Here is a 15,323-nt window from a genome sequence, read left to right on the forward strand (position 1 = left end):
TTTATCAACCTTGGGTCCCCAGATGTTTTTGAACTACTACAACTCCCATCATCACTGACCACATGCTGGCTAGGAATGATGGGAATTGTAGTCCAACAGCATATCAGAACCCAAAGTTGGGAAAGGTTGGTCTGGATAATTGCTGCTGGTCAGTGCAGACCAGTGCTGGAGAATCTAACTTGGCCTGAAAGGCTATATCCCGCAAACCAGGACCACCAGTCCCATATCTGACATCATATGTAACACAATGTGTGAAGCAGGTGAAGATGTGGCTGTAAAGGAACCACCAGGAGCTTAAAGCATGTTCTTTACTGCTCCTCAGCAAACAGGGCTTGCTAATCAGTCCCGACAGCATCAAGCTCTATAAATGATCCATTTTTAGGTACGCTTTGCATTCAACCTGTGCCGACAAACCAACATCCCACCCCCTGTAAGCAGGCTTTGCAGACACCTTTGCCTGTCTGCAGGGTGTGGTGGGTGTTGATTTGGGGGCATGGCTTGAATCCAAATTATACCTGCAAACACCGAAAGCAGGGCTTGCAGTCGGCACCAATTAGCTGGGTCACCATTTGCATTCAGGAAAGGCCATGGTTCAATGTGAAAAGCATCTGCTTTGCATGCAGAAGGCCTCTGGTTCAATCTCCAGGAACGCTGGAAAAGCCTTTCTGCCTTGAGAGTCACTGTCAGTCAGTATACACAGTTCTGAGCTAGCTGGACCATTGGATTCATTCGGAATAATGCAGTTGGCCTTCTGTATTCCTGAAGTGGTCGCCTGATGTCATAACAATGTCAAGTTTTTAACATATGGGAAGCTCCACCCATTTGTCAAAATGGCCAGTGGAGGGGGGGGAGGTCAGTATGCAGCCCACAGGCTAGATCCTGGTCCTCAGCCCTGGTGTAGGCAACCCTGAGCTGGATGGACCAATGGCCATCTTACCTGCCCATTGCATGATTCAGAAGCACTGATTGCCATTTCCCGAGAGGCAGGCAGTCAAGAATGGATATTGCCTTCATGCACTCATTGTGGGGATCAGAGAAGCATATCCATGGCCATGATGGGAAACACTGGACAGGCATTGGGTCCAATCCAGCCAGTAGAGGCTGGTTGATTGGGGTGAATGAAGGGCTGCCCTTCCAAACACAGTCTGTCCTTAGCCAGCCCCCATCTGGCTGCCTTCTTACTTATAGCGAGTATGGGGTGGGTCTGCCTATAATTGACTTTTGCTCCACCTACTGTGGAGGGACACGGGTGGCGCTGTGGGTTAAACCACAGAGCCTAGGGCTTGCTGATCAGAAGGTTGGCAGTTCGACTCCCCGCGACGGGGTGAGCTCCCATTGCTCGGTCCCTGCTCCTGCCAACCTAGCAGTTCGGAAGCATGTAAAAGTGCAAGTAGATAAATAGGTACCGCTCCGGTGGGAAGGTAAACGGTGTTTCCGTGCGCTGCTCTGGTTTCGCCAGAAGCGGCTTAGTCATGCTGGCCATATGACCGGAAGCTGTATGCTGGCTGGCTCCCTTGGCCAGTAAAGTGAGATGAGTGCCGCAACCCCAGAGTTGTCCACGACTGGACCTAATGGTCAGGGATCCCTTTACCTTTTTACCACCTACTGTTGGTATCCCTGCCCTCCTCAAAGGTCACCAGCCACTACTGGACCAAAGAGGAAGATAGAATGTCGGACTTCAAGGGTTGTGTCCAATCAAGTTACACCCACTGAGAGTTATAACCACTGAATTCAATAGACTTCAGTTAAACATGTTCATTAATTTCAAATGGTTTACTTAGAGTAGGACTAGAACTGAATATAATATTAGAAGTGTTCCACAGGAAATGATCCATATATGGAATGAAACAAATAAAAACAGTTAAATGGAGAGCAGTTATAGAAATTATAGAAATGCTCTCCCCATGTAAGTTTGCCTGGCACCTTCGTTATACACCTTTAGGTTCCAGGAAAAAATGTTCCTCCTCAAACAGGTTTTTGGCTGACCAAAGACATTTTAAATATTCTTGGGGGGTGGGAGCTGGGGGGGGTGGGGGTGGGAGGGACTTATTGTTCTGTTTTTATTATGAATTTTAAGTTTTTATATTGTATTTTTTTGCTGTATCTACGGATGAAGGGTGGTAAACAAATGTAATAAATAATAGTAATAATAAAAATAAAAATATTTTAAAACCCATCAATCAGTGATGGTCATTTATTCTCCAAAACACACACACACACAAACACATAAATTTCACAGTGAAACACAGGTGGAAAGCAATGTAAAAACTCAAGTATTTGAGTCCTGCATTAGGCTACTCATTTCCTCCCAGCATCAAAATTGAAGCCATGATGGATGAGCTGCTAGCACTGTTTATTTGGCCCAGTTTCATAATTTGACAGTGTGAAAATATTGATCTGAGGCTGAAATTCAGACAGCACAATAAGGGCTGCCACAGAGCATCTACGTCACCTCCTGAAAGGTATCCTGGTTATGAAATTGCCAAGTTGATGGATGTCGCATCTGCATTGGAGCTGAAGGTCTGATTCCTTTCCCATCCCATGCCTTCCCCTACCACAGACCTCCTGAGCCCATAGAGACACTACTGAAAATCACGAGACTGTGCTCTTCTTCTTCAGCACACCCTCCTCACCTTTGGAATCATGAACATCACTGATTTGGTAGGATGCCTACCCACACACCCAAGTTGCTCTCACAAGCTCCAAATGAGATTGAACCTCCCCTTTGCATGTGTGGCACTGCAGGGACATTGCAAGAGACAGGCTGCATGTTGTTTCCCATGCATGGCCTTCTGGGTAGAGGAGAGAGATAGAATAGCAGGGAGAGTAGCAATTACTGCACAGAAAGAAGCTCCTGCTGCTTGATTAATATCTCACCAAGGTTTTACAGGAGATAATGAATGGCCCATGTCAGTGGCCCACAAAAGTCTGGCTAGTCAGCCCAGCAGGGTGCATGCAAGCCTTAAAGGGACTCACACCAACAGGAGCCCGATGCAAAGTTTAAGATGCAAGATGTAGGAGATCCATCTGAGCTGTCACAAACTTTGGAGGCAAGCGAAACGGCAGAGCCTTACAAGGGACTGATACCTTTTGAGATGCTGAGAGCTGCCTGGATAAGAATAGCCAGAGGAGGGTGGGGGAAAGCTCTCCTCTTGAGATTCTGTTTGCAGGCTGTGAAGGTGAAGAACACATTTTTTTATATTGGGAGAGGAGCTGTTTTTAGGAAACCACCAAAATGGTTGAGCTTTTGAAGCTGTTTCCGCTGCTTTTTCCATCACCTTGCCGATTTGTCAAAATCCCCCCTGCCCGATGCCATTTTCACACCCGAAAATCAATTCCTCCTGAGCTCCCACAAACATTCTCCTCTGGTGGTGGGCAGAGGTATGTGTTCTACAAAGAACAAAGGAAATTGCCTTATAATGAGTCAGATCACTGGTCCATCTAGTTCAATACTGTCTTCACTGATTGGTGGGGGCTCTCCTGCAAAATTAACTACCTATGTAGGGTACATTTACCCTGTATTAGTCCACGTGGAGGAAGAAACACTTATCACAATACTCACAAGAGACTCTAGAGGTCACCCTAACAACCTTCAAGCGTTTGAAACAGGCTAAGCAAATGGATCACTAATCAAATCAATTTCCTCCCAGAAAATTGATTTGGAATTGAAAGGGAAGGATGAGTTCAGCATGATTTGTATTGTTAAGCCAGAACATCAAGTTGATGAATAATGGTCATTATGCTGTGTTGTACAAGACGGAACTGTGAGATTGGAGGCGTTGCCTGTGCAAATGACTGGGGTTAACAAGGAGGAGATAGAGACCTCATCGTGTCAGAGCAAAGAATATGGATGTGTTTAAGAAACTCAGCAGACGGCTTAACCTTCATTTGTACACATGGGCAGGTGTAAAAAGTCTAGAACAACAAGGAATGCTGGTAACAGACTGTGAGTCAAGCGTCTGAAATAAATTTGCATTATTTGGGCCCCATAATTAGTGTTTCTGCGGGGTCAAGCCATAGCCAGGATACCTGCTAACATTCACCCTGGGCAACCTTTAGAAGGGGTCTTACACCGTATTGCTCATTTGATAACGGTAACTATCATCACATATAACTGTAGCTTATGAAAAAGAGTAGAACAGGCAGATTTGCAAAGGTAACTGATTTCCCCTCCTCCTGGCTTCAGTATAGAAACTGCAATTATATTTTGACGTAGACAAAGAGGTTTGCCATCCCTTCATTATTTTTAAAGTAGATCAACAGGAGGGAACAATAATGAACCACTGACCAAGGGATGGGATTGGAGAGTTTAAGAGAAGAGCCTATTTATGTTTGTGCGGGTGCATCGGGGGGGGGGGGGAGTGCAAGATTGCAACCTCGCATGAGAGCATGGAGCCCCAAAACACGTGTTGGAGGGTATACACTGGTTGGGACTGATGGAATAGTACATCCAGCAATGGCAATAGGACCACAGGTTTGCCATCCCTGCTATAACTAACTATGCCTCCTACATTGGATGTGCTCTTTCTACACGCCTGACACCCGGATGTATTCTGGGACTGAAGTCCTTCCCTCATGCATCACAGTAGACTCATTGATTGAATCCCTGCTGCTCTGATCACAAGCAGTGTGGTCTCAGTCCATTAATTTGGAGCATGGAAACTAACAAAAATCAATGAGGTGCTACTTAAAACCCACTTTGCTCATGATTATAAATCCTGTGTTTAAATGTGTGCAAGGAACAAGAGAGAACATTTGAGTAAGTGGTAGAAGACAAACCAAGTCCATTGAGCCCTTTCTCAGATGTAACAGGAAAGAAGGATAGGGGCAATTGCAGGTGCTCAGCTGAAGCTGAGCCTAGATACATATTTTCTATGCCCTAGCTGGGCCCTGTGTGCTAGACCAGTGATTCTCAAACTTTTGTACTGGTAGGCTACTGAAAATTGGTGGGGTTCTGAGCAGACCACTTAAAACATATATTTTTTTCAGGGCCAGCACTATCAACATCAGCACTGTATTATTATGAAAACCACAGGCCCTAAGCCAGGCCAATGAGAAGGACCATTTTAACTAGTACCTAAAGGTAAAGGGACCCCTGACCGTTAGGTCCAGTCATGGACGACTCTGGGGTTGCGGCCCCTCAACTCGCTCTATAGGTTGAGGGAGCCGGCGTACAGCTTCCGGGTCATGTGGCCAGCATGACTAAGCTGCTTCTGGTGAACCAGAGCAGCACACGGAAACACCGTTTACCTTCCCGCTGGAGAGGGATACTTTAATTAGGAAAAAAATTAGTAGACTACATCAGTGCTGTAAAGTAAAAATCATGGGTCCTATGCCAGGGTGTTGAGTATATCTGACCCTGCTTTAAAGAAACTGTCTTGGTGTCTGTTGTCAGATCCAAATGCAGATATTCTCAGCTGCTCCACCAACTTTCCAGGGACCTTCTGAATAAGTTCATGGACCACCAATGGCCTGTGGACCACAATTTGAGAACCTCCTTGGTGAAGTATCTTACTGGAGACCAAAACAGGTTCATTGGTTCAACACTTGAGGAGAGAAGAGGAAGAAGTCTAGGGATGGACCCACACTGCCATTTTGAATTACCAACAGGATGGAACCTAAACTCTGATAGATGTGAGATTTTGCAGTTGACAGTGACGTATGGGTCTAGAAAAGTCTGGGAAGTGAAGCTTAGTGAATACTAATGGGGATTTTATTTGCTTTATCTTGTGATTCCCCCCACCCCCATTCTCTCATGCTTTATTGCCTGGTTGATTTATCACTTCTCTCCACTGTCGAAAGCCAAATTGGGCAACAGTGTGATGTTCTGCTGCTGAAGTCAGCTGTTTATGAGTTTCAGCAGATGTTCCTGTTTGTAAGATACTTTGGGAGAGAAACCTTGCCTCATCTTAGCTATGCATCATTTTGCCCTTCCTTCCCTACATTTCCTCAGTCAGTAGGCAAATGCTTCTCCTCTGAAGCTGATCAAACATGCAAACTGAGACTGGGTGAGGGGCACTGGAAAGTTTATGCTGCTATGTCCTTTTTAAAAACATCACACAAGGGTCACTCTGAAAAACCTTTTTCAGGACACAAGAGTTTTTAATGGATAACCTAGCTACCACTGGCAGCTCATTAGAGAGGAAGGTTGTGGAAAGAATTGTGCACCAGCAACAGCAACAGCAACAGATTGGTTTCGACGCCAGGCAACAGAGTCAAATTCCTGCGGCTGCTTGATCAAAGCACACTGGAATTAGCAGTGTCGCAGAAGTTTGTAATTACCTGCTTTGTCCCGTGAAATTATCTAGCTTGTAGTGTTCAGTGAGATTAGGAAAGCAAGTGTGTTTTAGCATGTGCTCTCTCTCTCTCTCTCTCTCTCTCTCTCCCCTCTCTCTCTGAACAATATAAGTATCTTACATAATGAGAACCAGCATTGTGCAGTGGTCAGAGAGTGTTCCTCAATGGTACCCACCAGATGTTGTCGGACTCAACTCCCACCAGCCTTTGCCAGTGTGGCAGATATCTGGGCATGATGGGAGTTGGAGTCAAATACATCTAGAGATGTCACCAGGTGGGAGAATGTTGGGTTGGAATGTTGAATTAGGACATGCCCTTGGTCTCTATGTGACAGGAGCTGGGTTTGAGAGGTGAGTTTTTCTCCTTTTCCACTCCTGTGATTGCGGATGGGAATTTCAAGCTGGGAATCCTGAACTAAACATACATTTCTGTTGCTGTTGTTATCCCTATGGTTAATGTCATTAATTTTATTAGTATACTGTTGTTCTTGATATTATTGGTATTGGTGATGACATTGTTAATGATATTGTTATAGATGTTATTCATTATTTAAACAACAACAGTAAGAGCAGCAACATGTTGCTCTCTGGAACAAATGCCGCTGTCGAGCTACTTTGGGAGAAGCAATGACCCAGAAAGATCCCATTTGGGGACTGCCGTCCTGTGCCAAATTAAATTAGTTTGATAAAATATCTCTGTTCCATGCAGATAGGGCTCCAAACTACCCTTGGCAATGTTCTGAAGGCCTGCTGTGTGGCATGTGCCAAAGGAAGACTGACAAACGGGAGCAGAGCAGCGCAACCTTCCATACCAAGTAGGCCGCAAAAGTAATTCGGCATGCGGGAGTGGGGGGGAAGAAAGGCCAAAAGGAAGGGGGAGGGGGTTTATTGATGGGGGGTGTTCTTGTTTTTCTTATGTATGTTGTGTTTTTGTCTTGCATTTTAATGTTGTGAACGGAGGTACGGGCCAAGATGGCGACGGAGGTAGCAGCCTAATTAGAGCCTCCGATTTCAACTAAGCGTTTTTACTAGTTTTAGCCTCTTTTATTAGTTTTAGCCTCTTCAAGACCCCAAAACTGCACCTTAAGGACCTTAAAGACTGTTGGCTGTCTGTCTTGTCGCCTCGTTTTAATTAGTTTATTCTTTTATTCTTTTATTGTTTTATTGTTTTATCGTCGCACTGTTTACTGATACGGCTACACTGACTTACAACCTTGGAGCTCCCGGACGACGGATTGGCTTGAAATACAACCAAAGAAGCAGAGGAAACCGCTGAACTCCATTGAGCCTAACCTTGATAAGATAAGTCTAAGAACTCCCCCAAGAATACCCTCCCGCCCCAGACGACACCTATATCAGACACCTCTTAGCTGACAAAGAGCCCGAAATCAACAGGTCCGTGGCAAAGTACTGTTACATTGCAACAAGAATAAGACGAGCAATGATGTCTACAAAGGAGTTCAAACTGTAAACATCGAAGGAACGATAATAAACAGTAGCGACTCCTGAATTGAATTTTAAAAACTTAAAACTCGAAACCTGGTCATAAATATAAGCACCAATTCTGTTAATTGGCCATATTTTTACTGTTACTTGTAGCACAATACTACTCTTAATGTCATATTTTATAAATTGCTTCCTGGTCACTGACCGTATTAAAGATATTTGATTTTGATTTAATGTTGTGAACTGCCCTGAGATCTATGGATGAAAGGGTGGTATACAAATTGAGTAAATAAACTTTTTTTATATAAAAAAACAAACCCTCACCCCTGTTGTTTGGCTAAAAAGGCCACTTCGTAGTCAGTCAAAACATTTAAACTTGCAAACCCTTCCAAAAAGATATGCATCCCGTTGTAGATGAACAGGGACTGAATGTCCTAAACCATATTCAGATATGGCTTGTGCCATTACAATGTGTCTGACTAGTCATGAAAAGGAGCTATGCTAGAGGCTCTCTCATCTTTACAGCAGGGGTGGGGGAATCTTTGCCGCCCCACCCCGATGTTGCTGAGCTACAACTCCCATCAGCCCCAGCAAGCATGGCAATTGTTCTGGCTGGATGGGAGTTGTACTCAGCAACATATGGAGCAGGGCCGTCTTTAGCATATGCGCTGCCTGGGTGCAAAGATAATAATAATAATTTTATTTATCCCCGGCCATCTGGCTGGGTTTCCCCAGCCACTCTATTAAAATACAATGGTCTATTAAACATTAAAAGCTTCCCTAAACAGGGCTGCCTTCAGATGTCTTCTAAAAGTCTGGTAGTTGTTTTTCTCTTTGACATCTGGTGGGAGGGCGTTCCACAGGGCGGGTGCCACTGCCAAGAAGGCCCTCTGCCTGGTTCCCTGTAACTTGGCTTCTCGCAGCGAGGGAACCGCCAGAAGGCCCTCAGAGCTGGACTTCAGTGTCCGGGCACAACAATGGGGGTCAGTGGCGTAGCGTGGGTTGTCAGCACCCGGGGCAAGGCAAGTAATTTGCGCCCCCTAACCCATGGATTTTAGTAGGGGCAGAGAGCTGCGAGCGCGAGCGCGCCCCCCCAGATGTTGTGCCCGGTGCGCCCAGCCCCCCTTGCACCCCCCACGCTACGCCACTGATGGGGATGGAGACGCTCCTTCAGGTATACTGGGCCAAGGCCCAGCACCCCCAAATTAACTTTTATTGAGCTTTTTTTTGGAGGGGGGAAGCCAAGGTTGTTGACCTTTTTTTAGAGGGGAAATTGCTCACCCATAACAACTGTTGCTCACCTGTAACAACGATGCAGATGCAGCAGAAAAAGTGCTTTTCTTTGTTTCCTGACTCATCAGGAATATTTAACGCTACGGAGTCACTGCCGCCGATGGAGAGGCGCCCAGGTAACCCACACACCTTGCACCCCCGGGTAAAGATGGCCCTGATATGGAGAACCCAAGGTTCCCGTCACCTCCCGTCTAGAAACATGTGTTTGTGCTTTTTTTTAAAAAGCAGACATTTTGAGCAAGCTAAATTCTGTGAATTTCCTGAAGAGATATAGCCCTGTTCACTGTATAGCAAAGACAAAAGGTTGTCTCCAGTAGTTGTCCTACTCAGAGTAGACCCATCAAAAGTAATGGGCATTGACTCACTTGGGTCCATTAGAGAGCGTAGCTTAGCTGGATATAGCTCAAAGAGATTTGCAGTTCTATTTATCTAAGTAGATTTCATCAAGTGTGTTTATTTGTGTGTAGCAGGGACGATGACGTGACAGCCTGCTTATTGTTTTTACTGAGGATGTAACTATACTTGACATTGCCCATGAAAGCCCTGGCTTCCTTTTCAAGGATATCTATGCTCCCCCCTTTTTTTTGGCAGACTCCCAAAATGTTTTCTTCTTCTTCCCCTTTTTGGTCCTCTGCCCTTTGCTTGTACTGCAAACTCTCTATTGCAAATCCTACTAATGGAAATGAGATCCTTTGTGGTCAGATAGAGGCTGTAAGCTGCTCACAACAACAGATGTTTTCTCTGTCCCCAGAATGTCAGAGGTTTGTTGCACCCAATCTCAGATCCCTGTTGCTAACCAGGCATGGAATGCCTTTTAAAAAAATCTCTCTCTCTCTCTCTCTCTCTCTCTCTCTCTCTGTGTGTGTGTGTGTTGGGGGTGCAGTGTGTTTGCTTCAAAACCTGGCTATCTTTTCGAGCTCAGAATTTAATCCAAGTTGGAGAGGTTATCAGATATCAAACCCTCTGACAGAGAACTTAGGGGGTGAATGGCGACTGAAAAAGAGCAGAAAAAGGAGGGCACTGAAAAATAATATTGAGGTATTGACATTTTGTTGTTGTTGTTGTTGTTGTTGTTGTTGGATAGAGGGGAGAGAGCCCTGAAGCTTGCATAAAAATAACTAACTAACTAACTAACTAACTAAGGGAGCATGCAGAACAGGGCCTTTTCAGCAGTGGCTCCCAAAATGTAAGCCCAAGCCTTCATCATTCTTGGTCATTGGCCATGCTTGCTCCAAGGGCTGATGGGAGTTGTAGTTCAACAACCTCTGGAGCGCCAGAGGTTCCCTACTCCTGCCTTACAGCATTTTGCATTCTGAAGTGGCCTTTAGCAGTTACCGTATTTTTTGCTCTATAAGACTCACTTTTTCCCTCCTAAAAAGTAAGGGGAAATGTGTGTGCGTCTTATGGAGTGAATGCAGGCTGCGCAGCTATCCCAGAAGCCAGAACAGCAAGAGGGGTTGCTGCTTTCACTGCGCAGCAATCCCTCTTGCTGTTCCGGCTTCTGAGATTCAGAATATTTTTTTTCTTGTTTTCCTCCTCCAAAAACTAGGTGCGTCTTGTGGTTTGGTGTGTCTTATAGAGCGAGAAATACGGTAATTATTATTTGAGCTGCAGAACTGGCATGGTGACATGGTTTCAGAAAGTTTGTGTTATGCTGGGTTACTGTTATTTTCGTGCAGCCTTTTTTATAATGTTTCAAAGTGAGATGGATATTCTGAATGGCTGTAGCTTATATTTCATTGTTTATGTTTGGTATGTAGTTTGTAAACTACTTTGTGAAGTTTTTCCCCCCTCCTTGAAAAGAGGTTAATAATAATACTACGTGCAAATCAACCCAGTGGAAATTGCACATGCTCAGCAGCCACAGATTGTTTAGTGTCAGTTGGAAAACTGTTAATTTCTGCATTGTATTTGAGCTTTCACACAACGTGAAAGCCACTTCTGGAAAACTAATGGAATAGCATAGATTTTTGCATGCACTTTTGCCTATTATACACATTTTTGCAAAGCAACCCTCCCAAATATAATGCATTTTTGCAGGTTATTTTCATTAGCAATTACATTTTGCATTTATGTTCACATGATTTGGCTGGAGAACCGCACAACAAAAATCAGAAAAAAGTGCAAATTTTGAAGGGTGGCTCTGTTTGCCTTTAATCGAAAAGTGAATCGAATTTCTCCTTCCAAGATGCCCCACAGCAACGTCACACTGAGGTTGTTCTAGGGCAGGGGTAGGCATCCTAAGGCCCGTGGGCCAGATCTGGCCCAATCGCCTTTTCAATCCGACCCATGGATGGTCCAGGAATCAGCGTGTTTTTACATGAGTAGAATGCGTCCTTTTATTTAAAATGCATCTCTGGGTTATTTGTGGGGCCTGCCTGGTGTTTTTACATGAGTAGAATGTCTCCTTTTATTTAAAATGCATCTCTGGGTTATTTGTGGGGCCTGCCTGGTGTTTTTACATGAGTACAGTGGTACCTCTACTTGTGAACGGGATCCGTTCTGGAGGCCCGTTCGCAACATGAAAAGAGCGCAACCTGCAGTGGCACGTATGCGCACGCACGGGTTGCAATTTGCCACTTCTGCGCATGCGTGTGACGTAATTTTTGCGCTTCTGCACATGCATGAGCAGCGAAACCCGGAAGTAACCCTTTCTGGTACTTCCAGGTCGCTGCGGGACGTAACCTGAAAGAACGTAACGTGAAGCGGACGTAACATGAGGTATGACTGTAGAATGTGTGCTTTTATTTAAAATGCATCTCTGGGTTATTTGCGGGGCATAGGAATTTGTTCATATTTTTTTCCAAAATATAGTCTGGCCCACCACATGGTCTGAGGCGCGGTGGACCGGCCCATGGCTGAAAAAGGTTGCTGACCCCTGTTCTAGGGCATTGCCAGAAATTTATTAATGGCAGCTTTGAGCTGTCCCCATGTACATTGGAGCACTAGAAAAGGAGAGCTGGAAAAGTGGGGCTGGGCATGCATCCAAGGAATGTTCAGCCAGGTTGGGGGCTGCAGCAACTACTCAAGGGTGCCCAACACTGGCACTAGGCCTGCACCCATCAGTGCGGGGGAAGAATCATAAGGCCACCTGGCAGAAAGGAAGAGAAGCCAAACAAGGAACATGTATCTGGATGAGTAGTGCAGTTAATGAAGGCTTTGCAACAGGGTCCCCTCCTCCCGCCTGGGATAGAATTAGGTACCATCTGTAGCCAAAAAGAAAGAAAGAAAACGGTTTGAGACCTTTGCCCACGCCCCACAGAATTGCACTATAAATAAACTGATCAGGGTTTCAGCATATATTACATGGTGCTACTTGCCTGTTTTAAAGAGAGAGAGAGAGAGAGGGAGAGAGAGAGAGAGAGAGAGAGAGAGAGAGAGAGAGAGAGAGGAGAGAGAGAGAGAGAGAGAGAGAGAGAGAGAAGAGGCTTCAAGGCAATTTTTTTTTCTGTACATGCTTTCCTAATGCACAATCAAATCCACTTTCTTCTCATTTGCAAATTGTGGGGGGAGAGTGATAGATTGATATTACCCTCCTCTTCCTGTGCCCCCCAAAGAGCTTTATTTTGCACGATGGCCCCACGCTAACTTGTAATACAAGAAGAGCTCATTGGAAAAGTGATAGACCAACCAGCAATGAGGACATCTCTCTCAAGAAATGTAAGATCAGAGCAATGGAGCCAAATGAACCAATGTTCTGTAAAGCCATTTGAAGAACAAGAGGACTCTTTGCTAACACACTCACCCACCACTAACCATAGTAAGTTGCCTTATACCATTGATGCTATCTATTCCGGCAGTAGCTCTCCAAAATTACAACCTTACAGTCTTCTCCAGGCCCTGGCTGGAGGTGCCAGAGATTGAATCTGTGACCTTCTGCATGTAAGGCAGCTGCTCTACCACTGAACTAAAGTTCAAATCCTAAAGTTCAAATTCACACTAAGTTCAAATCCTAAAACCATGCATTTTTTCTGTTTAGCAAAATCGTCATTTATGATAGGCAGGTTCTCCTTTACAGAGAGTAAAGATGTTATGTTGGGTAAGATTAAAGATCCTGTTTTCTCACATAAGAATAGCCAAGGGTCTAGTATCTTGTTCTCAGATCAGCCAACCAGATGCCAAAGGGAAGCTCACAAACAGAACCTGAGTGCAAGGGAGCCACTGGGAACGTTACCTTTCCTTCAGCTTGTCTACTCTTCTTTTAAAACCATCCAAGTTGGTGGCCGTTGCTACATCTTGTGGGAATGAACTCCATAGTTTAACCATGCACTGTATAAAGCAGTGCTTTGTTTGCCTGTCCTGCATCTTCCAACATTCACCTTCATTGGATGGCCCCAAATTCTAGCATCACAAGAGAGGGAGAAACAAGTACCGTATTTTTTTGCTCTATAGGACGCACTTTTCCCTTCTAAAAAGTAAGGGAAAATGTGTGTGCGTCCTATGGAGCGAATGCAGGCTGCGCGGCTAAGCCCAAAGCCAGAACAGGGAGACGGAGTGCTGTGCAGCCGTCCATCTCGCTGTTCTAGCTTGGGTATGGCTGTGCAAAGCCTCCGCAGGGCAGCGGGGTGAAGGCACCCCGCTGCCCTGCGGAGGCTTCACAGGCTGTCCCCGAAGCCAGAACAGCAAGAGGCTATCCCAGAAGCCAGATCCCTCTTGCTGTTCTGGATTCTGGGGTTCAGAATTTTTTTCTTCTTGTTTCCTCCCCCCCCCCCCAAACTAGGTGCGTCTTATCATCTGGTGTGTCCTATAGAGCGAAAAATACGGTATCTCATGGTTGTTCAATACATGCCTTCAGGAAGCTCCAAAGCAAGCTGTGAAGGCCACAGCCCTCTCTAGATGCTGGTCTCCAGCCATTTCCCACTTCAGAGAGACACTGCCTCTATACAATGAAGTTTCATGAAAAATATAAGAAGGTCCCTGCTGGATCAGACAAAAGGCCCAGCTGGCGAGCATCCTATTGACTATGTGGAATAATAGCTAGATCAGAATCAAAGCCTTTTCACATGTTATGTGGTTATCAAACCGATACGATGGGAGCCTCATGTCCCAAGGCAATGGCACCAACTCACCTGCTCCTTGGACTCTGCATTATTCTCTGACACATCACTGTTGTGGTCGAGTGTTTCCCACCATTTCCTACGTTCTGCGTCACGTCCCACTGCCTTGGGTCACTTGCCTTTGCACTCAGGATATTTACTCCTTTCTTTACCTTTGCCCTATTGGGAAAAAAGAATTGCAGTCATCATCATCATCATCATTTTTTATTTGTATGCCGCCTTTCCACAGTTAAAAAACAATGCTCAAGGCGGCTTACAGCAGAACAACATTTACATAATTACAAAAGTCGTAAACAATAAATAAAGCACATTAAAAAAATACACAACCAAATGGGAAACAATTTTCACATAAATCAAAATCTAAAGCTAAGAATACAGCATTAATATCACAGTTTAAAATGACAGGTAAAAAATGTAGGATGTGAAACACAAGAGCAGTCAAGTACAACATTCCTAGAGTGAACTTGTTTACACATGGGGAGGGATGTTTGTCCAGCCAGCAGGTAAACTTCCTGTTTCCTTCTGGGCTGGGACAGACTTCCTCTGCATGTGACTAGAGGTGGGTGTGGCCTCACCTGTGCAGGTAATGACAAAAGCACAGGCCAGGGCAGCCATCTCTCTCTCTTTCACCACATGTATCGAAGAAACAACATCTACTAAGCCAAAGATGCCCTCTTGGCTTCCAGCCGAGAGGACAAAGGGACTGTCTTCTTAAGAGATAGATTCCAAGTGTATGTTACTTCATTAAGCTAAGTCTGCCTTCTGGGATCTGATTGTGAACAGAATGTGAGTAAACTCTTTTTTATACTTTTGTAGAAGACTGTGTCGTCTCTTATATTTTATGAGGGAATAAGGGGGAAATACCAGAACAGTTATTATAGAGGCTTTAGCGAGCCTGAGCAAACGCAGCCGCTGCAAGTTTAAAAGAAGGGAATGTTACTCTGCTGAAATTGTGGAACTTGTTAACACAAGTTGGATAAGAATATAATCAGACAATATATCCTCTCCTGCATCCCTGAACATTCCCACAAAAAATAATAGCAATTTAAACAAAAAACAAAAACAAAACAAAACAGAGCCCTCTTTGCCCAGCAGCAGCAGCGGCAGCAGTCCTTTATAGAGCCCATCAGGCCCCACCCTAGGCCAGGTGTTGAGTGGCAGGACTGGGGCCCTCAGGCGCTGAGCAGGGGAGTCACAATAATATTGCAATCTGGCAAGGTATACACACACT

General features: G+C 45.0%; 1 protein-coding gene across 1 annotated transcript in view; it reads right to left on the reverse strand.

Moving 5' to 3' along the window:
• The window catches only part of LOC308465277 (transmembrane protein 132C-like), a 280,359-nt gene that overhangs the window by 104,765 nt on the left and 160,271 nt on the right, over nucleotides 1-15,323 (reverse strand). The window contains exon 3 of the mRNA XM_080985079.1: nucleotides 14,105-14,251. Within this exon, the coding sequence (XP_080841205.1) occupies nucleotides 14,105-14,251 (147 nt within the window). The remainder of the gene's footprint in view (nucleotides 1-14,104; nucleotides 14,252-15,323) is intronic.

Source organism: Podarcis pityusensis (genome assembly GCF_964106645.2).
Source record: "Podarcis pityusensis genome assembly, chromosome: 16".
NCBI lineage: Eukaryota > Metazoa > Chordata > Lepidosauria > Squamata > Lacertidae > Podarcis > Podarcis pityusensis.